The sequence below is a fragment of the Protomyctophum parallelum genome (assembly GCF_964188405.1).
Source record: "Protomyctophum parallelum genome assembly, chromosome: 12".
Taxonomy (NCBI): domain Eukaryota; kingdom Metazoa; phylum Chordata; class Actinopteri; order Myctophiformes; family Myctophidae; genus Protomyctophum; species Protomyctophum parallelum.
This window is the reverse complement of record NC_139712.1, coordinates 12,083,404-12,110,225: the sequence shown is the minus strand read 5'-3', so window position 1 is coordinate 12,110,225 and position 26,822 is coordinate 12,083,404. Positions and strand designations below refer to the sequence as shown.

Below are 26,822 nucleotides of genomic sequence, written 5' to 3'. Positions count from 1 at the left end.
TTATAACCTTGTTTAGAGATGTTAAAATGACACTTCTGTGTTTTGTGATATGATTTTGTGTGGACCACAGAAAGACTAGCTTATTGTCATAGTATTAGCTTGGTCCTTTTAGAAAAAATAACAAATACTGCACTCTTATTTCTTATAGACTTCACTTTCAAGTTGGGATAATTGGGAGAGCCTACGGTGTGTATCACCACCAATGGGACAGCCCCAGACAACCAGGCCCAAATCCATTGAAATTGCAGTGAGACAGAAAACCTCTAGTCCAGGCACTGTGTTGCCTGCACAAAGACAGGTATTATACATTACATTTGGATACATTTTTCATTTCATTTCCATTTAACCAAATTAATTTATAGTTTCCATTCGGAATGTACACAGACGGAGCAGGACACACACACTAGTGCTGACATCCAACCAACACTAAGATCACCAACATACCCACGAACGCCGCGGAGACGTCAAACAAAGGTTTGTTTGTATATATATATATACAGTATGTGTTTTTTTTCTTCTAAACAAAACCTTGATGAGTTTTAGTTTTAGCCATTAACTTGTAGACTGTTTTGAAGTAATTGAGTTTTTCCCCCATAGATCAGCGTGAGACATGCCTCTTCCTACCAAAGCCGGATCATTACTGGACCCTATGAGTCACTGATTGACAAGATATACCGAAGACGTGACCAAGCAATTCCACGTGCAGTTATGGCGATTCCTGGACTGTCTGACAAGGTGGTTGAGGAGCTAATGAAGAAGGTCCATAAGGAATGTCAGATTTTGACAAGTTTGAAATTCAATTCGAAATTGAGGCAGACAACACTAAATTCATTAAAGAATTTCAAATGGGCTGACATTGTTGCAGAGTGGAGAACAAATGCGCCCACATACAATCGTTTCTTGGAATGCGCAAGTAATATCCCCAAGCACCCCCCAGCCCTTCAAAAAAGCCCACTCAAACCACGTGCAATTGTGTATGAAAAGAGCAGAAGATGCACTATGGCAATGGCTGGCTCAACCCTACTCAGGGCACGGTGTCATATGATGTCAGCTCACATGTATCGTAATGCAATGGTCCTTCGTCATGGTGGGGCCAAAAAACGATGCTTTGAAAGATTAGTGAAAGTTGGGGTCTGTGTGTCTCCTGAAAGTGCCCTTCAAAAACTCAAAGACATTGCACGGACATGGGACAGAAAAGTCATCAAGTGGAAAAAACACGTGTGCAAGTCATATTTTGCAGGTCACCCCCTTGCCAGAGAAGAAGCTAATGTAATGGAGAAAGAGGCAGATCACCCTCTCACTCCCCCAGATGACCATCCTGCTACAGCAGCGGCTTTTGCTTCTGTGGACACAGGTGTGAATAAACCCCCCACTCAAGGAGCCAATGACCTCCAGGTTCCTGAAAATCAGGTACATTGTACTACTTTTTTAAATGTTTATTTCAAGAATGTGTACAGTTGTGTACAGTGGTCTTTAAAGTAAATATGTACAGTTTAGAATGATTACCGTAATTGTAGTTTTTCTCTGCTACACCTCAGAGTCAAATATTGTACTTATACACCACTACTTTTTTTTATCTGCTTTTAAAAAAAATACTTTATACATTTGAAAACTTGAAATTGGACATTCTGCAAAATGAGTACTTTTAGCAATTGAAGTACATTTTGATGCCAATATTTTTGTACTTTTACTCAAGTACATTTAGGATTCTGGTCTTTGACTTGTAATGGAGCAGTTGTACATTGCAGCATTGATACTACAGCACCGATTGTTTTCTACAGGAGTCCACAGGTAGTGGACCAATGCCAGAGGCTGTAGCTGTCAGATATGGTGCTGATATGTCATCATGTGAGTCTGATGTTTCCGACAAAGAGGTATGTTACCAATAAAGTTATGTATTTTCATTTATTCATAAAATGTTGAAATCAAAGGTTACAAATTATTAACCAGTTAATTATACTTAGTAGAATGGGATCTCCCAGAGGTATTTACTTTCTCCCCTTTATTCCTCTAGTCGACAGAATTTGTTCAGCAACAACAGCTTCAATAAGTGTTGTGTTGGGACACTATTTGTTGCAATTTCTTTCAAAATACGATATTACTGGAATAGAGATGCTATTTTTTTTTTTTTTTTAGATATTTTTTTTTGCGGCTTACGCCTTTTATTGATTTTTGAAGGGACAGACAGTAGGCTGACAGGAAACGGGAGAGAGATGGGGGGATGACATGCAGTAAAGGCTGTGTCGGGTCCGGGAGTCGAACCCGCGGCACACTGCGACTGGATTACCAGTCCGGTGCCCAGACCGTTACGCTACGGCCTGGGCCAATAGAGATGCTATTGTTCAGTTTGTTAGAATTTAATGTTTACCCTGATCCTGCTTAAAAGAATGATAGCAAATATGCCCTCTATACTCGTCGCACTTATGTTTTAATAGGACTTGGAAGATGACAGCAAATCTTCAGTCGAACTACGCCATGAATCTACATCTAGCTCCTCCCAAGATTTGGATCAACATGTAAGTCTTTCCTAAACTTTCTCTGTAGCAAAACAGGGAAATGTCTTACTTTTGATACTGTACACGTACAGCACTAATGTTGATTACTTTCTGACGTTATTGTACTACTAATTTTCAGTTCACAATATGTTTCTTTTCTTTTCTTTTAATCCCACTACTTTCTTAGGAAACTTCAGAGACTTTCCCCTTCCAAATCACAATTGACAATTTGGACCGCAGTGTCATGCCACACAGTATGACAAAGGCCAATCAGAAAAAAGACAATCATTGGATGATAATGGTGGGAAACAAAGAAAGAGTCAGTGGCGCCCATCTCCCTCAATGCAAGCAAAGGTCTGTACGGGATGTTCCTATGCGTGAGATAGTGCCGAACCATAAAGACATTGAACTTCTGAGACAAGAGTTCAAAGTGTTGACTGGACGTGTGCTGGTGTCTCATCTTTCGGAATTAAGCCAATTTAAAGACAATGTTAAATTGCACATCCCTCATGAATACTCCTCAATTATGACCCAAAAAAATGAAATTATCCCCCTTGGACTGCTTAATGCAGATGAGAAGAAATCACCGGATATGGTAGACACCATGATTTACATTCAGGACAAGTATGTCCCTTATATTGCTGAAGAGGTGGATGGAGAGACAGCCAATAAGCCGGCTATTCAAGTAATAGTATCAGGAGACCAATTGACAAAACAAAATGCAGACGCAGCCCTTCGTTCCATTCGGAGGGACAAACGCAAACAAACTGGCATTGTCACAGGCATTGGTGACTTTCACTGCAGCATGAACTTTAATGACCTTATATTCAAAGAGTATTACAAGACAACTTCAAACAATGAAAAAGGCACAATGTTCCAACTACGCAATCTAATCGACAGGAGAAATGTTTCATCGTCTGCACTTGGTGACAACTATACAGCTGGCAACACATTCATCAGAGATGTTACAGACGCATGCATAATTTCAGCTGCTCTGCATTACTTTGACATGGACACAGTTCAACACACACCCAAGAGAAATACTGTACCTTCAATGTTCAGCTCAGAAGAAGAAAAGCAGAAATGGTTTGACAAACACCTCATAAATATTGTTGACACCTACATAATGAATGAAATGTTTGAGATGGATGCCACTGTGACAGACGCTGATTGGGAAACACACGCTGCCACCCTAACCAAAGACACAACTCTAATGTGCAGACATAAGGATTGCATAGATTTAGGTCCATTCCAAACGCATAAACAACTGAAAAAGCACATGGGCAACACACATAAGGTCCTAATGGCATATCATGTACAGGAGGGTGCATCTACTGGTCAGGGCAATGTCACTTCTGATGGGGTCTTTAATTATCAGAGTGGTTTTTTGAAAATTGCCTTGCTTGAACGGGATTTCCAAGACTCGATTAAGGAAGGCGATGGTCAAAGGACATGCCGCTTGTGGAAATTCAAAATGCTACACTTTAAACAGGCAGGCCGATCAAAGTACAGTCTAGAGGCACTGAAGCTACAGCTAGATATTGCGGCAATGCAAAGTCCTAGTGTAGCACACAGGCTTATGTGGAACAGGACAGTCAATATCAGTGGTGTGGCAGGCAGAAACTTTGCATTGGACTTGAATTGTGAGCACTACGTGCGTTACACAAAGGAAATCATGGACAAACAGGGGGCAAATCTAGAGTTTGGTATAGCCCAAGAGATGAGCAGAATAATTGGCGAAATGAAAAAAATCATTGATCAATTTGATCTAGATTGTGGAGTTAGTCCCCAGTCAGGAAGGCACACAGAAGCCAATAAGGAAGAGGACATCCTTATGATGGTTAGGGTTTTGAAGGAGAATGATGTGTTTAGCATCAAGCCTGGGCGGTCTTATAGCTCGTTCAAAACTCAAAGCGCCAATCCTCTGCACAAATTGCAGGCAGGAAAGGTTATCCAGTGGATCCTTGACAAAAAAAAGGAATGCCATTCGCAACAGGTGCACTTCACATGGCGCCGCCCTGGGGCCCCTGCTCAACCCATTTAGACCTGAGGGCGATTTTATAAATGTCAGTTTTCTGAAAAAAACATGTCTCTATGTCAGTGGTTCTTAAACATATTCATGTCAAGACAAGGACCCCCAAGAATATGTAATTGGCCGCCGACCCCAATCTGCAATTATGATGTTCCAGGGACCCCCCCCCCCCCCCCCCCGAGGCAAAGATTTGAGTTAAACGTTAGCTCTGAAAGAATATATATTCAAAGATCTGTGCCACATTTTCACAATTTTTCAGAAATAGCAGATCTACAAGCTCATATCAATGTGGCCTGGGGTTATAGTATACCATTAAAAAGATAATTTGTTATTTTCAATGTTTTAACAAGATTGTAGGTATTGTTTGTTCCAAGATAAAGTGATATGTCCTGATGTCTGCTGAGTATTATACCTTTCTATTCACCTACGATAATCTGTTCATTATATTTATATTCTATTTACATTTTGTGAATAAAGCCTCATTTTCTAATTACATCATTAATCATGGTGCTTTTGTTCATTGAGGTTTTGCCTTATCGATGTAAATTGTTTTTTAATGTGTATTTGCCGAGGGGCCCTTGTAGGTGTGCAAAAGCCTTGCTTTTTATTGCTATTACAGTAGCCTCGATACACAGGCTTTCATTTCATGAAAAATGAACTATTACAGTAACACCTTAAATATGTAACTTCAGATATTATGCAGGCATTGCTAAAGGTTAACATTAAAGATGGCGACAACATTATTTTCAATGTTTAAGAAAAAAGGAGCACATAAACATATTTAGAGGTTGGTTGTTGACCACGGTAGATATACTGTACAACTGAAAAAACGTTGTCTGTGCCACATTGGAATTGGAATACTTGAAATTCTTTCTCAATGGCTAAGAGCTGTGAAGACTTTGCTATCAGTATATATTCTTGGTGTGGTTAGCATATTCATATTCATATATTCATATTTCACATCATCCTGTGGGTCTATTCACCATTTGTGACCTGGGTGGTCAGAATTAAACATCTCTTAATGTAAGGGATAAATACACTCATCTCCCCGCTCAGGGGGAGCGTGAACATGCATGTTTGACACCTCTGTCTGAATTGATCAAAGTGTGTAATGAAACCCTTTATAATGTCACTTTATTATATATTCACCACTGACACTTTACACTAGCAAAATGATTGGGCAGTTAAGAATCATTTCAATTAGATTACCATGACCACTACACTTTATAGCTTTGTAACACACCCCTTTTGGAAAAATCAAAAACATTGGCTTAAAATAAGGACGTGACAATTTATTTGAAGCTCTGACATGTTTTATTGGTTTTCAGGCAAATGTACACTTTGTCAACCACATAATTCTAATTCACTGAATGATGCTTCCAGTATATCTGCACTGTCGTCATCATCCATGCTCTCTTCATCTTCATCATATTCAACATCCTCAAACACATCCCTTAAAATGGTCATTATTGCAAGTGCCTCCTGGACATTGCTAACTTGGACATTACAAAATATGTCATCCAAAGTGAAAAGTACGTTGCTTTTAGCAATAACAGCATTAATGAGGTCTCCAATGTTATCAGACTGTGTAGCATGATAAACAGATACCGCTCCATAAAAACCTTCGTGATCAATATGCTGTGTCATGTCTTCTAACTTTTCCTGAAGAATACTTCTTTGATCAGGACTAACAGTTCGCTCTTTAATAGGGGCTTCCTGCCCTGCCTGTGTTTCTAATGCACTCATCTGCCCATCACATTCGTCATTGCAGTCACAAGAAGTGGCACAGTTGCTACAGCATTCATGCAGGATAGGCAAAGGATCAGACTTCTCTCCATCAAAAAGCATTAACAGTTTTACTCTCCTACAGGTTGTTTGATCAGTGACATACTGCCTCATTTTGTCTGATAAATGTTGTAGCTGTCTTCCATTATACAGAATTAGAGAATGTGCTGCAGAACCGTCTCTCCCCGCTCTGCCATATGCTTGCATATAGGACTCAATGTCCCTGGGTGGCCCGTAATGAATTACATTGTTAACTCCTCTGAAATCTACACCCATACCTAGAGCTGATGTGGCGAACAAAACTCTAAGAACAGATGAGGGGTCTCGCAAAGACTGTTCAATGTTTCGTTTTTCATCCTCGCCTATCCTGGAATGGTACATGTCTACGACTCTGTTTGAGGTTACATCTTCTGCTCCAACTGGAAAGACTGATTTCGGGCCTAGGTTCAGTAGAAAAACGTCTATGCACAATAGAGAACAATCATAGATGCTATTACAGTATATGACATATTTATCAGTGTCTTTTCCCTTTGACTCTACTTCACGAATGAGCCATGAGAATGTTTTGTTTGGATCAGCTGAGACCTTTTTTACAGCTAGCCTGATGTTCACACGGTCAGGGCTTTTGACAATCTCCACATACTGTCTCAGACCCAGCGTCTTGACCACCTTCTTGCGAACGTCTTTGGATGCAGTTGCTGTAAGTGCTAGTAGTGGCACAGGTTTTGGCAGCAATGATCTGAGTTCGCCAACCATTCCACACCACTTTCTGAAGGGCTGTTCTGTTTGTGTTGACTGGCCCCTGTGAGAAAGACAAAAACACAATGAAAATTAGCAAACAGCATTATGACATGATTGAATAGGACACACTTACAGTATCTGAAATCCTAGAATCAAGTAGTCATGTGATTATCCATAAAAAAATCACAATCACATGACTATTAGGATAATGAATTAAATATATAATACGGACTATCACACAGGCTTGTTTTAGTTTAAATTAGAGATAAATGGAAATAAAGCCTGTACTGTATTCAACATTTATACTCTCTACCTGGCAGCAGAACAAAAGCCATATTAGCATTTGAATGCCCAAGTTGGGCGGCCCAACACCTCTTGGCCCAAGGTGGGTGCAAACTACATAACAGAAAAGGAAAACTACTTCCCATTGAGTCAATGTTATGCTTTTAAAAATAATAACCTGTGCATACATTTACTTTGTTGAGCTTTCTATAATACATTTTAAAGTATGGCTTCATAAAGACCACATTATTAATCAAATTAAAATAACGGGCGGTCTAAAACCTTCTTGTTTTTTTGTAATAGCATGTTGTAATGTTTTTGTTGTCCCGCAATTTCTGTCTTTGTTTCTCTCTACAACCACCCAAAAAAACACAACGAAAGCAAACCCTATTATTTGTTCAATAAACGAATCAATCAACCCAAATAAGAACGGGATATTGTATTTGATTATTAAACAGCTATATTTGTACCACAGGGATTTAGTGTTGTTTTACGACCCAGGAGCTACTTTTAACTGAAAGCCTAGGTAGCGACTACCGAGGCTACATACTCTCAGTATCAAATGCCTATGAACACATTGTTGCCCTGTACACAACAAGATGTAGTCAATTCATTCATTACAGTTTAAGGATTTCTAATAACACATTTATGAAATCATAATTTAGGCTTACCATTGAATGACTGTGTGAACTTCGTCTACAGCTAATCCAATCAGTCTGTCGCGAAACAAAGGAGTTTGTAGGGATTTTCTCCAAAAGGCATTCCCAACGAAGGTTTCAGGAGATCCGTAAACAAAAGTAAAGTCTCCATTACAGATCCTCTCGTCTGTGATCGCGTCTTTACCAGCAGATGCAGCGGAAAGTCCCTTTTCGTTCAAATACTTCACTTGGTCCTCCATTATTGAATCCAGTGGGCAAACGATCAAAACCATTGCTTCTTTTGGAAATTTGCCTGGGTATTTGTTTGATAGCAAACTGCAAACTGTAGGCCACGCTTGATAAACTAAGGATTTCCCGAAACCCGTTGGAAAACAAGCTAGAATATCAAGGTTTTGGGATATGAGTGTATCCAAACAAACGCGCTGTAGGTCTTTCAAAAAGTCCACCCCATGAATTTCACAAGCCTGTAATATGGCCAGATTAAAGTCTTCTTCGAATTCGTCCATTTTTAGTAAGTTTCAAAATGTTAATCCGTGATAAAAAGCGTTAGAATGATTTACTCCAGCAACCAGTGGTTTCTGCTTCAGAGTGCTTCTGGTCGAGACAATAACAGTGCTGCACTCGGAGGGGGAGGAGAGACCGGGGCTGACGGACAGATCGGTGAACCAATCAGGGTGCGCGCATTTCTGATGCGCGACCCTCCCATCTAGGCCAGAAATGCTTCAGCTTAGGTCAGGCTAGGTGAATCCCAATTGAGAGTGTAGACACTGATAAGTGCGTATTTCGTGGTATATGACGTCACAGCGCCGCGCCGGGAGTGCTTCCCATTCCACAGAGCGCATAAGTGTCCTGTTGACACTGCACTAGGCCACGCACTATTTTCCACCGCCCGAGCCCGCTTCTAAAGGCAAGTGGGGATGTACCCTCCCCGTGCAGTGTACATCGCCACGGCGCAGCCGTACTGAGCAGGCTCTCGGCATTTCTACCGCTTCCCCACCAGCCCGCAGCAGAGCAGAGGGCAGCAACAAGAGGAAAAGAAAGATGTCGGAAGAAAGTAAGTTAAATAACTTCATTACTTACTTTCATTCGTTAGTTATTTTCGTTAGTTATTTTAGCGGAGTGTTCAGTTGTTTAAACTTCATACATGCGGTCAATCAATCACAAAACAGCCCATTCAAAAATATCCCACAACGATGTCGGAGAATCCAGAGAGCCGCAGGTCTCGCCCCGGGGGCTGCCAGCAAGGAGATGCACCCGCCTCCACCTCTCCCCGGTCGGCACAGGCCGAAGCGATTCCCCCCGTCCCTCCCACGGAGCGAAACGATCCACGTGCATGACATGAATCCACTGTGGACACCCACAGCCCACATGCAACTCGCCCCCAACCGTTCCACCCCCCCAAATGTCAAATGCACCACAAATAACAGCCACTATATTATTGTTATTATTATTATTACCACGTCGAGTCTATATGGTCGAATCTGATTCAACCTGACTCCTTGCAAAGAAAAAAATATCCACCGACGTTGCAGTGCTTAAACTAAACATGCGTTGTGTATGTGTGTCTGTCTGTCTGTGTGTGTAAGACACCAATTGTAATTCAGACGTGCCGTGAATGAAAGTTATTTAGAGGGGTACTCTCAGTCAAATGTTTGAGAACTACTGCTATAGAGGACTAGAAAAGTCCACACCAAAAATAGAAGATATACAAGCTCACAACACGTTGCAGTGCGACATGTTGTGACTTGTGAGCTTGTAGATTGGCTATTTTCAGTCATTTATGAATTCATGTTATTTTAAGGTGAAAGTGATCAAACTAGCAATAGAATACAAGTTTAGAAGCATATTCCAGAAACATGAACAGTCTCAGAAATGCCATTTCTTCAGCTGGTCTGCCTAAAACATCATTACATTGAGATTATTGAGTCTATTTAGCTTTATTCCATGTATAGTATAATGCACTTAATACTTTAACCTTCTTATGGTTGCATCTGTGTTAAATTATGTATTGTCTCTATTGTGTTAACGTGGTGTATTGACTTCAAGTTCTAATGTTTGACATGGCAACCTGTTGTGAAGTCATCATTGGACCACAACAGAACATAATTATTACCCAAGCACAAAAGCCATCTTATTTTTTTAACAATAAGGGAATTCTGAGTTGTAGCACTACTGCCATACAAATAACCTGTTAAGCCAGTGGTTCTGAAACCTTCATTCTCCACTGCCTTAGGAGTGCATGTATCCAAAGACGGGTGAGGAGGTGGCCTGCAGCGGCGGGCCTACAGCAGCACCACCACATGAGACTGCCATGTCTGGAAGTCTCTGGAGCGGAGCCGGACCGCTGGCCTACAGCACCACCAGGCCTAGCCGAGGCCATACCAGACCATAGTGGTACAGCTGCACTGGGGTCTGGAGCAGGGTCAGGAACACCAGGGGCCAATGTTCAATGAATGTACTTTTTATGTATTTATTTGTGTTAATTCTCTACTGGAATTACTTGATTTTGACGTTATTTTTTACATGATTGAGTCTGAGATACGGTATCCTTGTTCAATGTTCATTCATTTTTATACCGAAGACAAAATAACAATAAATAAATGTATTTACAAAGTCGAATTGAACTATTTACATACTCATACATACAACTAGGGATGCACCGAAAGGGAAATTATTGGCCGAAACTGCAGTGAATACCGAATATAGGAAACAGTTGGCCCCCCGAAAACCGAATATCCGAATATGATTAATATTATATATATTTTTTCCTACCATTGCTGTCATGGCCGTACCTTAAAGCTATCTGATTTATGGCAAAATAAATGGGTATGGCAAAACAACTTAAATTAATCACACACAAACACATTAATCATGTTACCAAGATTTCCTTTTTTCACCTTAGAAATATTGCACGAATCAGAGCCTATTTGTCTTTGGACGATGCAAAAACGCTAATCCACGCCTTTGTTTTTTCTCGGCTTGATTTATACTGCAATGCACTTTTTTCAGGACTGCCTAAGAAAACAACTGACAGATTACAACTTGTCCAAATTGCAGCAGCCAGAGTTTTAACTAGAACTAAGATGAGAGAACATATTACTCCAGTTTTGGCTTCACTGCACTGGCTTCCGGTTGTTTTTAGGATTGATTTTAAAATTATTTTACTTGTGTATAAAGCTCTCTGGTCTCGCACCTTCCTACCTACATGACTGCCTGCCTAAATATGTCCCAAACCGCCCCCCTAAGGTCTTCCACTGCTGGCCTGCTGGCTTTGCCTAAAGAAATGGCAACTAAAAAATACGGGGAAGCAGCTTTTTGCTTCTACGGGCCGACGGCATGGAACAAGCTCCCACTGTACCTTCGTCAGGCAGCCTTCGTCAGGCAGACATTTTTAAAGCACAGCTCAAGACCCACTTCTACAACATTGCTTTTAATTGATCTTTTATTTTTTGTTATTCATGTCCTCACTGTATTGCATTACTGTTTGTTTTTTAATGCTCCATTGCTCTGTAAAGCACTTTGAGCTGCATTTCATGTCATGAAAGGTGCTATACAAATAAAGTTTTATTATTATTATTATTATTAAATAATAATCACTTATGGGTCCATAAAACATTTATTCAGCTCTTTTGAATGCATTAATTGCATACACTATTCAGTGATATATTTTCTGCCTAAATTAAATAACTGAGTGACAGCATTTGTAAGATTTGTGTTAGATTACACAGTAAAATAATATTGTGATAAATGTAGCCTATCCATTTGGAGCTGAGAGTTGGCCTGGTTTAACCTTTTCATTCATGTAAATGCAAATGTAATTAACTGATTAAGAGTATAATTCTGATGAATTGATTTCTCTCAGTTGAATTAACAGTTTATACTAATAAACTTAGCCTATATGATCAGTGATTGATCGGTGCCTGCTAATACAAATCAAACAGCAGATGCGACGATAGTCTGTATTCTGTCCAAATGTAAAAACATTTATCATTATGAAGTGTATAGCAGGCTATAGGCAGGTTGGTATATCCTTCCTTTCAGCAACTCTTTGCAACGAGTCAGGACTCAAGCCAAATCAGATTCGACGTAGTAATAATAACAATAATAGACATTTTATAGCTTTTATTTACACTGCACCCGACACCCGGGGAAACAAAACAACTGGAAACGAACGGCATGCAGGCTGCAAACATCCACAACAGACCCACATCACACACGGGCACCACGTCGCCCCGCAGGAGAAACGGGGGCAATCGCCCCGGCCCACGCCGACAAAGGAGAGGTAAAAACGGGTACAGCTCTCTGCTGACAGCCCCCAAAGCGAGACCTACGGTTCTCTGAATTCTCCGACGCCGTTGTGGGATATTTTTAAATAGGCCCTTTTATGATTAATTGACCACATACATGAAGTTTAAACAACTAAATACTCCCCAAGAATTACTTGAAAGTAAATTCCGTGGGCTAAAAAAGTAGTTTTAACAACTTTTAACAACACTGCGGTCAGTCTGTGTAAACAGCAATGGCCGCCAGTCGAGAACGCTGGGCTCCGCTTGGCTCCGCCCAGCTCCACTCGGCCCAGCTGAGCCCAGTGAACGCCGTCCCAATCCACAGACATGTCCTCTGCGTGTGCCCTATGCAACCTACACAGTGTAGTGCCAGTGCAGTGCCCTACCCTATCCTACCTAGTACCGCACCTTGTAGGGCGAACACCCCCAATTGGGATTCACCTACTGTCTCATATAACACTGTGTTGTATATGAGAACAGAAATCAGAATGCGGGGTTGGCGAAAGGGCCTTTCTGTGTGGAGTTTGCATGTTCTCCCCGTGTCCCCTAGGGTAGGTACCCTCACAAAAACATGCAGTAATCCTGGTCACTAAACTGCCTCCCCCTGGCCAGTCGGGGTGCCTGATGGAGGGGAAAGGAACTGGTCTCTATACTGCCTCCCCCTGGCCAGCCGGGGCGCCTGATGGAGGGGAAAGGAACTGGTTGGAATAACGTGTTCCTTCCACGCGCTACGTCCAACCAGGGAAACTCCCCCCTGTCAGGTGTAAAGGAGCAACTTGGACACTCGGGCATGAAGGAAGCATGAGTTCAAGTCCGTTGCTCTCCCCTTGTCCCCCATATATGGGGACTAGGTTGGTGGAGGGTGTGTAGAGCCCAGGATCACAATAGATGATTGACACAGGGGTGAAAAATGGGTTACAAAATCGTGGGATAAAAAATATAATAATAAAAAAAAAATAACAGAAATCCTCTTATCAACCAATTACAGTATCTCAGGGATGTAGATATTAATACAGTTAATTGGGGGGTAAAATGTGTTATACTATTGTTGCGTATACTATGAGACATGGTGAAGGAGGAAGGCGTGCTGTCACAGGACATGATGCAGCATGTACAATGTGGGTTCTAGTTCATCTGAAGCAACGTAATGAACAGGAGACATGGCGTTTGCGTAAGTGTGTTTATAATGTGTTTTTAAGTACAGTTAAATGCTCTAAATATACAGTCATAATAATACGCGTATGGAGTCGCTAGATCTGTGAATTAACAGTGGCTATGAAACGGCAAAGTTTAGTTATATCCGTATACAGTGCGCGTTTGTGTGCAGACTTTGTTCCTGATTTATTGCTTTGTCTCTCTCACACACACGCACGCACGCACACTCACACACACACACTCACACACACACACACACACACACTCACACACACACACACACAGGCGTGTCACACATTGCTTCATCATCAGAGTGACCGATTGTTCCGGCTCCATTTTGACTCCACGCTGAAAACAGAAGAACTTCATGTCTGGTGAGAGTTTTACATTATGTAACAATGTTACTGTTTGTTATGGGGGGGTTGTATACATTATGTAACAATGTTACTGTTTGTTATGGGGGGGTTGTATACATTATGTAACAATATTACTGTTTGTTATGGGGGGGGGGAGTTGTATACATTATGTAACAATGTTACTGTTTGTTATGGGGGGGGGGGTTGTATACATTATGTAACAATGTTACTGTTTGTTATGGGGGGGGAGTTGTATACATTATGTAACAATGTTACTGTTTGTTATGGGGGGGGGGGGGGGGGTTCACCTTGTGAAATTAGTTTTTTTTATGTTATTTTAAGAATTTGAAACAGTGAAAACAGCCATCTACTTGGGTTATTATCTTGGCGTATTTCAGTATGAGGTCGGTTCGTTGCTCTCCCCAGGTTGGCAGAGGGAGCGTAGCGCCCAGGATTGCATGTGATAATTTACAGCGGGTGAAAACATGGCTTCCTAACCCTAAAACCAAATATAATGTTCTGTTTCTGTTTCATTCATCAATGAAAGAATATGAAACTAGACTTTAAACTGTGTTTTACTTTCATGGCCATAAAGGGTCCATTTGGTTCCATGTGGTACACAAGGAGTTACAGACCTGCAAGGGTCCATTTGGTTCCATGTGGTACACAAGGAGTTACAGACCTGTAAGCGTCCATTTGGTTCCATGTGGTACACTGAGTTACAGACCTGCAAGGGTCCATTTGGTTCCATGTGGTACACAAGGATGAGTTACAGACCTGTAAGCGTCCATTTGGTTCCATGTGGTACACTGAGTTACAGACCTGTAAGCGTCCATTTGGTTCCATGTGTTACACTGAGTTACAGACCTGTAAGCGTCCATTTGGTTCCATGTGGTACACTGAGTTACAGACCTGTAAGGGTCCATTTGGTTCCATGTGGTACACTGAGTTACAGACCTGTAAGGGTCCATTTGGTTCCATGTGGTACACTCTGAGTTACAGCCAATGCATTGATGTGAAAATAGCAGATCTACAAGCTCACAACGTGTCACACTGTACCTACTGTTTACAATTCTGACTGTTTGACGTAGGGTTTAAGTACTAGGCTGTATTAAGTTTGTCTCTAAAACGTAACAGTCAAAAGTACAATATTAATACATATGTAAATGTAGTACTTAGTATTTTCTCTATATAATTATATTACATAAAGTATCCTTAATGTTGAACAACTGTAACTGTACTTATCATATTTCAATGTATTTTCCAGAGAAACATAACTCACACCTCGTCTGTCTGTCTGTCTGTCTGTCTGTCTGTCTGTCTGTCTGTCTGTCTGTCTGTCTGTCTGTCTGTCTGTCTGTCTGTCTGTCTGTCTGTCTGTCTGTCTGTCTGTCTGTCTGCCTGCCTGCCTGCCTGCCTGCCTGCCTGTCTGTCTGCCTGTCAGGTCCTTTTATGGTCAGTTCCTGTTTCCTGTCCTGTGAGAGCGGCGAAGACACTCCTTTTATGGTGAGAGACGTGGAACCACAACAACTCAGGTAAAACTTCATGTTCTTGGAATAGAGCACCGAAGTCCTGACGTAACTCGCTCATCCCTTCGATTCCCCTGGTTCGCGGAAGTAATTTCTCTATGGAGAATAACATGGGGTGATCTTAATATCGTCTACTATAAGCGTTGTGGTCCAAAAATAAACAAGCTGTCTCGGCGTTATTGTCAGCGAGGTGTCTGTGTCGTTTGCAACAGTCAGTCACTCATATATGATACAGTCTGCTTCTAGCGAAAATGTAACTAATTCAGTAGCAGTAACATTAGCGTTTTCTCTCAGTCAGTTGATTCTTCATATCCATATGAGTGAAGCGGCCGGGATGACATGTTTATTTTTCAAACACAGTTCTTATATGAAGCAATCTAAAAATCCTCCTATGGCGATTTCAATGCAACTAAAAAAATACATGAACCTGGGGACCTACGCCCTCTACTGAAAGTGACGTCAGACTTCGGTGCTCTATGCAGAATATGGATTTATATTTATATTCAACCACTTCTACTTCTCCAAGACTTGTTGCAATGTTTACACCTGTGTGGTCTCTAGCACGTAGTTTTTCATTTCCCAGTCGCTGCTTATCACGTGACCTCTCACCGTCATATATCCTTCCATTTTTATACTGGACCATATATCCGTTGTGAAACTAACTGCAGCGCACTCATCAATTTCACTAGGAACTGGATTCTTTATGACTTTGTGTTTTACAACCCTACAAACCCTCCCGCACACTCAGATCAGCCAACGCAGGGAAGCTGGAAGTACCCTCACTAAAAACGCCGGGACAATGCTCCACACGTCCCAAACTCTTCTCCCTTCTGGATCCAAAACTGTGGAATGCACTTCCCATTGCAGTCAGAACTGCAGCATCACTCCCAATCTTCCGCCGTAGTCTGAAAACCCACCTTTTCAGACTCCATCATGGCCCATAGCACTTACCCTACCCCCTTAGATAGCATTTCTGTAGACTTAGATAGCATTTGATACAGACTTATAGCATGTTATGTAGACAGCACTATAATTGCATTGTATGTAGTCATAGCACGCCATAGTACATATGTATAGCATAGTATAGTATATATGTATAGTTTATATTTATAGTTTCATTATATAGATATTCCACTGTTACTTTCTTAGCTTATGCATGTTTCATGATAAATGTTTTTATGTGATGTATTCCCATGCTTTTTGTTCTTGCTTAATGTAAGTCGCTCTGGATTAAGAGCGTCTGCTAAATGCCTACATTGTAAATTGTAAATTGTACAGTAAGTTCACTTGAGACATACTCTCTCTTTGGCTATTTTCATGAAACGTTTAAACCCTTTTCCTTCTATAATGTTTATTGGTCTCATGTCCATGGCAATCATTGAGACAAGTCCAGCGGTTAAGGCACCCTTCCTGTGATCCGTAAGCCTCCTCACTGTTGACTCCAATGTGGTTTGAGTCGTGCTGGAACCGGCAGATGAACCATCCAGATTGATCTCATGCACCTAAAACATAATGATAACAATTAGCCAAGTTTCTAACCTTCGGATTAGAATCATAATTAGCCCATTAGCCACTACTCCATTTTTTATTTCAAGATCGAGTCCCGTGCCGATCGAACGGACGTCGATTAATCGATTCTTTGGGGTCAGCCCTAGCACGCATGCACGCACACACACACACACACACACACACACACACACACACACACACACACACACAGTATTCAGTCTATATGGCTTTGCTTCCATTGACCTGTATCTTGATGTTAAAACATTAAGTTAATTAACATATAAGTTTGTAGAACCATGGGATGCAGAAATATACACCACTGTGAATTGTCTGATGTACATTAAACTACATCTAAAGCTTGGCTTCTGTGTCTTCACACCCAAAGCATTTAGGAAATGATGCTGAGATGTTAACGTCCTCTGTTTCTACAGGACTAGACCATGGAGACGTTAACATCCTCTGTTTATACAGGACTAGACCATGAAGATGTTAACATCCTCTTTTTCTACAGGACTAGACCATGGAGATGTTAACATCCTCTGTTTCTACAGGACTAGACCATGGAGACGTTAACATCCTCTGTTTCTACAGGACTAGACCATGACGACGTTAACATCCTCTGTTTCTACAGGACTAGACCATGGAGATGTTAGCATCCTCTGTTTCTACAGGACTAGACCATGGAGATGTTAACATCCTCTGTTTCTACAGGACTAGACCATGGAGACGTTAACATCCTCTGTTTCTACAGGACTAGACCATGGAGATGTTAACATCGTCTGTTTCTACAGGACTAGACCATGAAGATGTTAACATCCTCTGTTTCTACAGGACTAGACCATGAAGATGTTAACATCCTCTGTTTCTACAGGACTATGCCATGGATACACCTAAGGACCGCATGTTGGAGATTCTGGAGGATCTGGGAAACGACGAGTTAAAGGTCTTCCAGTGGCATCTCCAACAACCTGGAAACCCTGAAGGTCTCCAGCCGATCCCAAAGAGCCATCTGGAGAACGCTGACAGGACGCAGACTGTGGATCTGATCGTGCAGAAATACACCAGTAATGCAGATCAGATCCTGAAGAATGTTCTGGAGAAGATCACCAGGAATGATCTAGTCGGTAGATTATCATCGTACCAGCGTTTGGAAACCTCTGATCTAGTGGATCCAAACACACCCAAAGGTAGATGAAGAGACAAGTTAACACAACTCACAAACACAGTATGTATATATATATATATATATATATATATATATATATATATATATAAACACAGTATATCGCCTAGAACTGTTGGCAGAACCTTGATGAGAACAAAACATGAAGAGGTTATGAGAAAAAATAAACGAAGAGGCACTTTATGCGTCCTTTATGTAAAAAGGTGCTTTTCAAACACAGATATAACAGATGTAATGGAAAGGACCCCCAGTTAATGCACATGGCACATGGATAGGGGCGCCGGTGGCTCAGGGGTAGAGTGGCCACTAGGGGGCGCCGTTGGCTCAGGGGTAGAGTGGCCGGATGGAAACCGCAAGGTTGCCAGTTCGAATTTGGGCTCTCCCAGAGTTAGTGTTGAAGTGTCCTTGAGCAAGACACTGAACCCCTAATTGCTCCTGATGTGCAGGTTTGTGCATTGCATGGTTTCCGCTGCCATCCGTGTTTCAATGTGTGTGTGAGTGGGTGAATGTAATGCACAATCTATGTAACGCGCCTTGGATAAAGGCGCTGTATAAATGCACCATTTACCATTTGCATGGCTATTAAATAACAAACACTTTAAATTTGTCATATTTCACAAACGCTGAGTCTGCATGAGGCCTTCATTAGTTAGACTTAATTAGTTCTGTTGAAGATCTGAAGTATTGGAAATGTCGGGTATCTGTGACATCACTCTGATGCAATACTCCTTGTCTCATTGACTTCCATTATGGCATTGATTGATAAAGATTTAGTAAAACAAGTGAAGTCGTAACATCATGTAAGCAAATCATGCCGTTCTATTCATTTTCCTGTTATTTCCTGTTATGTTAACAATAATGTGCCTATCTGCTAATTTATCTCAATATCTAAATGAATTGCTTTGTTCCTTTCAGCTGTCCTGGTGAAAACACGAACAGGTGACCATCCTATTACACACTACCAAGAGAAGCTCCAGACAAACGTTAGGGAACCATTTGCGTCTTTACCTGTAGGGGCAGTACAAACGGAGGAGAGGGAGGAATTTGATGAATCTTACTCGCGTCTCACCGTCACGCATATTGATAAAACAAAGATCAGCAGCGATCCTGCAGTCACTCAGATGGAGAGGAAGAAAGCAGGCCCGGATGTCCAACTCAGTCAAATCTACAAACACCCTTCTCGACCAAACAAACCCATAAGAACAGTGTTGTCCACTGGTGACGCTGGAGTCGGGAAAACCTTTCTCGCACACAAGTTTCTCTCTGACTGGGCAAAGAAAAAATATCAAGATCCCCAAGATCCCCATCTCATCTTCTTGCTCCCATTCCGCCAGCTCAATTTGCTCAAGGGGCGAGAGTTTAGTTTGGCACAGCTTATCCACGAATGCATTTACGTAACCAAATGCATTCCAGAAGATGGTCTTGATTACATCTTCACTGAGATGCAGATATCAGGAATCCCCAACTACGACCAGAGTCCTTTCAATGTTATGTTTGTTCTGGAAGGTTACGATGAATGCCACTTGATGCTGGACTTTGAATCTAAGCATGACTGCTCTAATGATTTGACCAAGGCTGTCCCTCTGGAAGTTCTACTGGTCAACCTCATCAAAGGGAACCTGCTTCGCTCTGCTCACCTCTGGATAACCACACGCCCTGCAGCAGCCAAACAGATCCCTGATGGCTTGGTTGACGTGATGACGGAGGTGAGAGGGTTCACTGATGACGCGATGGTGAAGTACATCCAGAAGAAATGCAGAAATGAGAAGCAGGCTGAGAGAATCATCTCACACATCAAAGCATCGAAGCAACTCCACATCATGTGTGAAACCCCGTTCTACTGTTCGATCATTGTCGATGTTCTGCAGTACATGTTGGAGACGGATGAGAGAGGAGAGCTCCCCAAGACCCTGGCTGGGATTTACAGCCACTTCCTGTTTGTTTTGATGAAGAGGAAGTGGTTAAGGCATGGTGGGAAACAAGAGGAACTCACAGAGGCTGATAAAGCTTTTCTCCAGAAGCTGGGACAGCTGGCATTTGAACACTTGCAGAAAAGCAACATCATTTTCTACCAAGAAGACCTGGAGAGATGTCAGATTGACATCAGAGAGGGCCCAGTGGACTCAGGACTGTGCACATCGATCTTCAAACCAGACAGTAAATACAACCAGGGAAAAACCGTCTACTGTTTTGTTCATCTGAGCATCCAGGAGTTTCTGGCTGCTGTCTACCTGTTTGACTGTTTCACACAGAAGAACAAGAGGCGAGGGTTCCCCTTCTTCACTCTGAAGAACTTGGCGGTCCTGAAGGCATTCCTGAACAATGATGAGTTCAACCACAAAAGCTCCCTGTCTGACTTCCTGAAGGCTGCTATGCACAAAGCTCTGCAGAGCGAAAAGGGCCACCTGGACCTCTTTGTCCGTTTCCTTCATGGTCTCTCACTGGAGGACAACCAGAGACAGTTAGGAGGTCTGCTGGTTCAGGCAGAGAACAGTCCAGTGGAGATCCAGAGAGCCATCAGCAACCTGAAGAAGATGGATCCCTGCAGTGGCTCTCCTGACAGATGTATCAACATCTTCCAATGCTTGATGGAGATGAAGGCCCTCTCAGTAAGTCAGGGGATCCAACAGTACCTGGAGTCAGGGAAGGAACTCTCTGAGACCCAGTGTTCAGCTCTGGTCAGAATGCTGCAGATGTCAGAGGAGGTTCTGGGGGTGTTGGACCTGCAGAAATGCAACACATCACAGGAGGGGCGACAGAGACTGGTCCCAGCTGTGAGCAACTGCACAACAGCCAGGTTAGTAGTCATGTGATTACCAACATGTTAGAGCAGATTTACACATAGACTCAATTAATTAATTAATTAATTAATGCATTCATTCATTCAAAATAAACACATCAATGTGCACACATACAAACACACGAGAGAGAGAGAAAGAGAGAGAGAGTCATTGTGAGAAATGACAACATTATTATATAGTTAAAATTACTGTGTGTGTGTGTGTGTGTGTGTGTGTGTGTGTGTGTGTGTGTGTGTGTGTGTGTGTGTGTGTGTGTGTGTGTGTGTGTGTGTGTGTGTGTGTGTGTGTGTGTGTGAAAGTAATACATAATGAAAATCACAACTCACAACGACCGCATGACATTTGTTAAATATTTTGGTTTGCTTAACAAAGTCCTCTGTGAACGCTAAGCAGACCTAATGCAAAATGCAACTGAAGTAAATATTCCTACTTCAAGTACACTAACTAAAACTGGACTAACTAGACAAAGTACGAAGAGTATTTCGGCAAAGCCTCAGACGGTCGGATGAGGAAAAACACGCAGGCAGAGAGATGAGCTGAATTGAAGATCCATCAGAGTTGTATTTATTGCAATCAAAAGACAGAGAGCTTCCGCGCCGTGAGCTGTGGCCGCAGAGCACAGAGCACAACCTGACCGTGCGGTCAGGCTGCCCCAACAAGACTCCCTCTTTCACTTACAAAGTCACATTTTATACAGTTCCATCAAATAGAGGTGTTTTACACGTTTACATATCAACAGTGGGGGATTGCATATATAGTGACGTTTGATTTAATCAACTGCCCTCTTGGTGGAAACAATAGCATGCTAATTCCTGTCGCACCCAGCCAGCCAGGCTACTTCACTATGCACAGACTCTCACATTGACTATAGAATTATTCCCACATTACTTTAGCAGTGTGCCATTTGGTTATAGAATGACAAATTATTGAGTCCATATACGACACAACAATGTAAACATTTGGTCTTGATCCAGACCTTGTAAGCAAACGTTAGGTGTGAAAGGCACCTAAAAGATATTCAATCTAGTTCTTCAGACATTAGCAGGATGTCAGTAAGAACAGAGAACAGAGAAGTGGAAGACAGATGGAAATCGTGGAACTTACATTTAAATGTATTAAGTAACGTGTGAACGTAATGACCAAGCTCATTGTTTAAAAGACCATCCTCTGTACACCCCTTCACTAATGGTACGGTCCATTTCTCATTTGGTATAGTCTGTTTTCATTGTAGAATAACGAATGAGGACACTGGTAAATAGTACACACACACACACACACACACACACACACACACACACACACACACACACACACACACACACACACACACACACACACACACACATTTCAGACAGCTCCACAGGGAACCTCTTTGACAGTGAACGTGGTCTGTTCTGTTTTGATCATATCTGAGTTTACATTTTATCTGTAATTACAGACTTGCTGGCTGTGACCTCGAGGAGGAACACATTGAAGTTGTGTCTTCAGCTCTCAGCTCCAATCCGTCCCATTTGAGAGAACTGGACTTGAGTGGAAACGTCTTGAAGGATTCCGGAGTGGATCTCATCTGTGCTGCACTGAAGAGCCCAAACTGTTGTCTGGAGATTCTCAGGTCAGATTAATTTACCATTTTTATTTTTATTTGGTTACGTTCTGTTATAGTAAGTGATTATAATGCAGTTATTATGGAGGTGGTACTTTATTTGAAGTGTGGATAAGGTTTGATATCATGGTAACTCACACTGACCTTAATATTGATAAGATACAGTGACTAATGTATGTAGTCTTTATGCTGAGATACTACATTTAACCCATTTTGGGCGGGAACCCCTTTTGGTGTTAGCATTGTTATGCTTTAGCTATTGAAAAATAGCAAATCTACAAGCTCATAGCGCGCCACCGAGTGGTGCGCTACGAGCTTGTAGGTCTGCTATTTTTGAAAAAAGAATCGAAGAACGACTGACATAGAAACAGCTTTTTCAGAAAACTGTCAGGATGTAGAAGACATTTTTAGAATCTGATCTCAGGTCAGAATGGATTAAAACACTAAACACCTCTGATGACACTATGAGTGGTTGAATGTGTTCTGTGTCATCCCCTAGTTTTGAATGATATTTATATTAATGTTAATTCCTAATTGGTGTTGAGTATCAGGGGCGTAACTAGACATCAGTAAGCCCCCACGCAGGCTGGTCAGCCCCCGACAGTTTGATCAAAATGCACAAAACGTTCTAAACATGAACTTTGGATCAATATCTAAAAACCCAGTGGGAGAGAAGGTTTTATGTGGAAAACTTATGCTGCATGAGCCAACGGAAATTGTATGGCAGGAATATGTATTTTCTTCATCTTAAAATCTCTCTCTCTCTCTCTCTCTCTCTCTCCTCCTCATCTGGTTGTATTCTTCATTTAGTCTGAAGAACTGCTGGTTGTCGGAGAGAAGCTGTGAAGTTCTGGCCTCGGCTCTCGCCTCCAATCCTTCCCATTTGAGAGAATTAGACCTGACTTTGAACAACCTGCAGGACTCTGGAATTGAGCTTCTATGTGCCGGAGTGAAGAGTCCACATTGTCACCTGCAGACTCTGAGGTAAATTATTCTGTGTGGATCTGTACTGCAGACTCTGAGGTGAATAGAGTTTTCTTCTGTGTGGATCTGTACTGCAGACTCTGAGGTAAATAGAGTTTTATTCTGTGTGGATCTGTACTGCAGACTCTGAGGTAAATATAGTTTTATTCTGCGTGGATCTGTACTGCAGACTCTGAGGTAAATAGAGTTTTATCCTGTGTGGATCTGTACTGTAGACTCTGAGGTAAATAGAGTTTGATCCTGTGTGGATCTGTACTGCAGACTCTGAGGTAAATAGAGTTTTATTCTGTGTGGATCTGTACTGCAGACTCTGAGGTAAATAGAGTTTTATCCTGTGTGGATCTGTACTGCAGACTCTGAGGTAAATAGAGTTTTATTCTGTGTGGATCTGTACTGCAGACTCTGAGGTAAATAGAGTTTTTTGCTGTTTGGATCTGTACTGCAGACTCTGAGGTAAATAGAGTTTTATTCTGTGTGGATCTGTACTGCAGACTCTGAGGTAAATAGAGTTTTATTCTGTGTGGATCTGTACTGCAGACTCTGAGGTAAATAGAGTTTTATTCTGTGTGGATCTGTACTGCAGACTCTGAGGTAAATAGAGTGTTTTTCTGTGTGGATCTGTACTGCAGACTCTGAGGTAAATAGAGTTTTTTTCTGTGTGGATCTGTACTGCAGACTCTGAGGTAAATAGATTTTTTTTCTGTGTGGATCTGTACTGCAGACTCTGAGGTAAATAGAGTTTTATTCTGTGTGGATCTGTACTGCAGACTCTGAGGTAAATAGAGTTTTATTCTGTGTGGATCTGTACTGCAGACTCTGAGGTAAATAGAGTTTTCTCTGTACTGGAGCATCAACAGCAGTTTGTTAAAGTGAGGATATCTCTGCAGGTTGTCAGGCTGTGCGATCACAGAGAAAGGCTGTTCTTCTCTGGCTTCAGCTGTAGCCCTCAACCCCTCCTCCCATCTGAAGCATGTGGACCTCAGCCGTAACCACCCAGGAGGAGATGCTGAGCAGACGCTGCTCTCTGCTGGACTGGAGACTGTCAAGTGAGTCGACTTGGACTGTGTCCATCCATCTTGGTTAAAAATAAGTTTTTCGGTGCAACCAGTACTAAAGCAGTCGGTGCAACAAGCATATTTTTCAAAAATAGAAGATCTACAAGGTCGTAGCGCGGTAGATCTGCTATTTTTCAATAGCTAAATTATAACATAATGCCATTTAGGCCTGACGTAAAAATTTAAATAAAACGTTGAAAAAATATATATTCAAAGATTTGTGCCACATTTTCACGAATTTTCAAAAATAGCAGACCTACAAGCTCGTAGCGCGCCACTCTGTGGCACGCTATAAGCTTGTAGATCTACTATTTTTCAATAGTTAAAGTATAACATAATGCTTAAGGACCACTCGTGGTCCCCGGACCACTGGTTGAGAACCACAGCTTTATTCAATAAATGTTTAATGGTGAATGTGAGCTGAAGAGTCTTAATGAAGTGATGCATGTTCATACTCTCTATCATTCAATGGTAATAGAAATGTTTTATCATTTCTTCCTACAGTGTGAATCATGGAGGAGAACACTGGATAGATCACTGGATTAATCCTCGACTCCTTTCAAGATGTGAGTGTCTGTCTGTCTGTCTGTCCGTCCGTCCGTCCGTCCGTCCGTCCGTCCGTCCGTCCGTCCGTCCGTCCGTCCGTCCGTCCGTCCGTCCGTCCGTCCGTCCGTCCGTCCGACCGTCCGTCCGTCCGCCTGTCCGCCTGTCTGTCTGTCTGTCTGTCTGTCTGTCTGTCTGTCTGTCCGTCTGTCTGTGTACGACTACGTGCCTGTGCACATCTTAGTGTCTGTGTGTGTACGTGCCTATGCACATCTTCATGTATGTGTGTACGTGCGTGTGACCGTACACATCTTCATGTGTGTGTGTGTGTGTGTGTGTACGTGCACGCGCCTGTGTACATCTCCATGTGTGTGTGCGCCTGTGCGTGTGTGTGACTGTGTACGTGGGTGCGCCTGTGCACATCTTCATGTGTGTGTGTGTATGTGCATATGTGTACGTGCGTGTGCCGGTGCACATCTTCGTGTGTGTACGTGTATGTGTGTGTGTGTGTGTGTGTACGACTGTACGTGCCTACATGTGCACATCTTCGTGTGTGAGTGCGTGTGCCTGTGCATATCTTCATGTGTGTGTGTGTGTGTGTGTACGTGCATGTGCCTGTGCACATATTCATGTGTGTGAGTGTGTGCGCGCCTGTGCACATCTTCATGTGTGTACGTACATATGTGTGTGTGTGTGTGTGTGTGTGTGTGTGTGTGTGTGTGAACGACTGTACGTGCCTACATGTGCACATCTTCGTGTGTGTGTGTGTGTGTGTACAGGCATGTACGTGTATGTGTGTACGTACGTGCACCCGTGCACATATTTGTGTGTATGTGTGTGTGTGTATGTACGTGCGTGTGTGCACATCTTAATGTCTGTGTGTACGTGCCCGACCGCCCCTGCACATCTTCGTGTGTCTGTGTGTGTGTGTGTGTGTGTGTGTGTGTGTGTGTGTGTGTACGTGCATGTGCATGTGCCTGTGCACATCTTCGTGTGTGTGTGTGTTTTAGTCAGTGAATAATGTATTTAATGTTTACTGTGTTGTTTTCTCATCAGATTCCCAGCGTCTCACACTGGACACAAACACAGCACACAGGAAACTCACTCTGTCTGAGGACAACAGGAAGGTCACACGGGTGGAGGGACAGAGTCATCAGTATCCTGATCATCCTCAGAGGTTTGATGGATGGCCTCAGGTTCTGAGTGCAGAGAGTGTGAGCGAACGCTGCTACTCTGAGGTAGAGTGCAGTGGAGATGTTCATATAGCAGGGACTGATAGAAGAATCAGCAGGAAAGGACTTGGTGATGACTGTCGGCTTGGAGGCTGCAGTGTCATGTCCTGGAGTCTGTGGTGTGATGATGACAGTTACTATGTCAGCCACAATGGGAAGGTGACTGACCTCCCTGTCCCCTCTGGACGCCCCAACGGGGTCTACAGAGTAGCACTGTATGTGGACCGTCCCGCTGGGACTCTGTCCTTCTATGACGTGTCCTCAGAGGACACTCTGACCCACCTGCACACCTTCCAGACCACGTCCACTGAACCGCTATGTGTTGGGTTCAGGTTGTGGGGGAGTGGCTCCTCAGTGTTTCTGTGTGAGCAGAGATAGAGTCTCTATGCGACGGTCACATCAGGTCGCCATGGTTACTCCACATGTGACATCATCATCATGATGATGATGACGAGAGACAGACAGATAAGACCAGATATGTTTTTGATACAATGTTCATTATTATTCAAAGAATCACACCTGTGTGAAGTGAGCGGCGCTCTTGACTGTCATCATGCATCATAATGATGACAACGTCAGCCAATCAAATCAT

General features: G+C 42.4%; 1 protein-coding gene across 1 annotated transcript; it reads left to right on the top strand.

The window, feature by feature from the left end:
- Positions 1–708: 708 nt before the first annotated feature.
- On the top strand, positions 709–26,397 carry LOC310867507 (NACHT, LRR and PYD domains-containing protein 3-like; the record flags this gene model as incomplete). Its single annotated transcript, XM_083777621.1, has 11 exons — positions 709–772; positions 1,241–1,410; positions 17,701–18,016; positions 18,928–19,160; positions 19,347–20,809; positions 22,252–22,425; positions 23,227–23,400; positions 24,288–24,446; positions 24,960–25,021; positions 26,055–26,300; positions 26,390–26,397. The coding sequence occupies 11 exons, from the start codon at positions 709–711 to the stop codon at positions 26,395–26,397; spliced, it is 3,069 nt and encodes a 1,022-aa protein (XP_083633747.1).
- Positions 26,398–26,822: the final 425 nt, after the last annotated feature.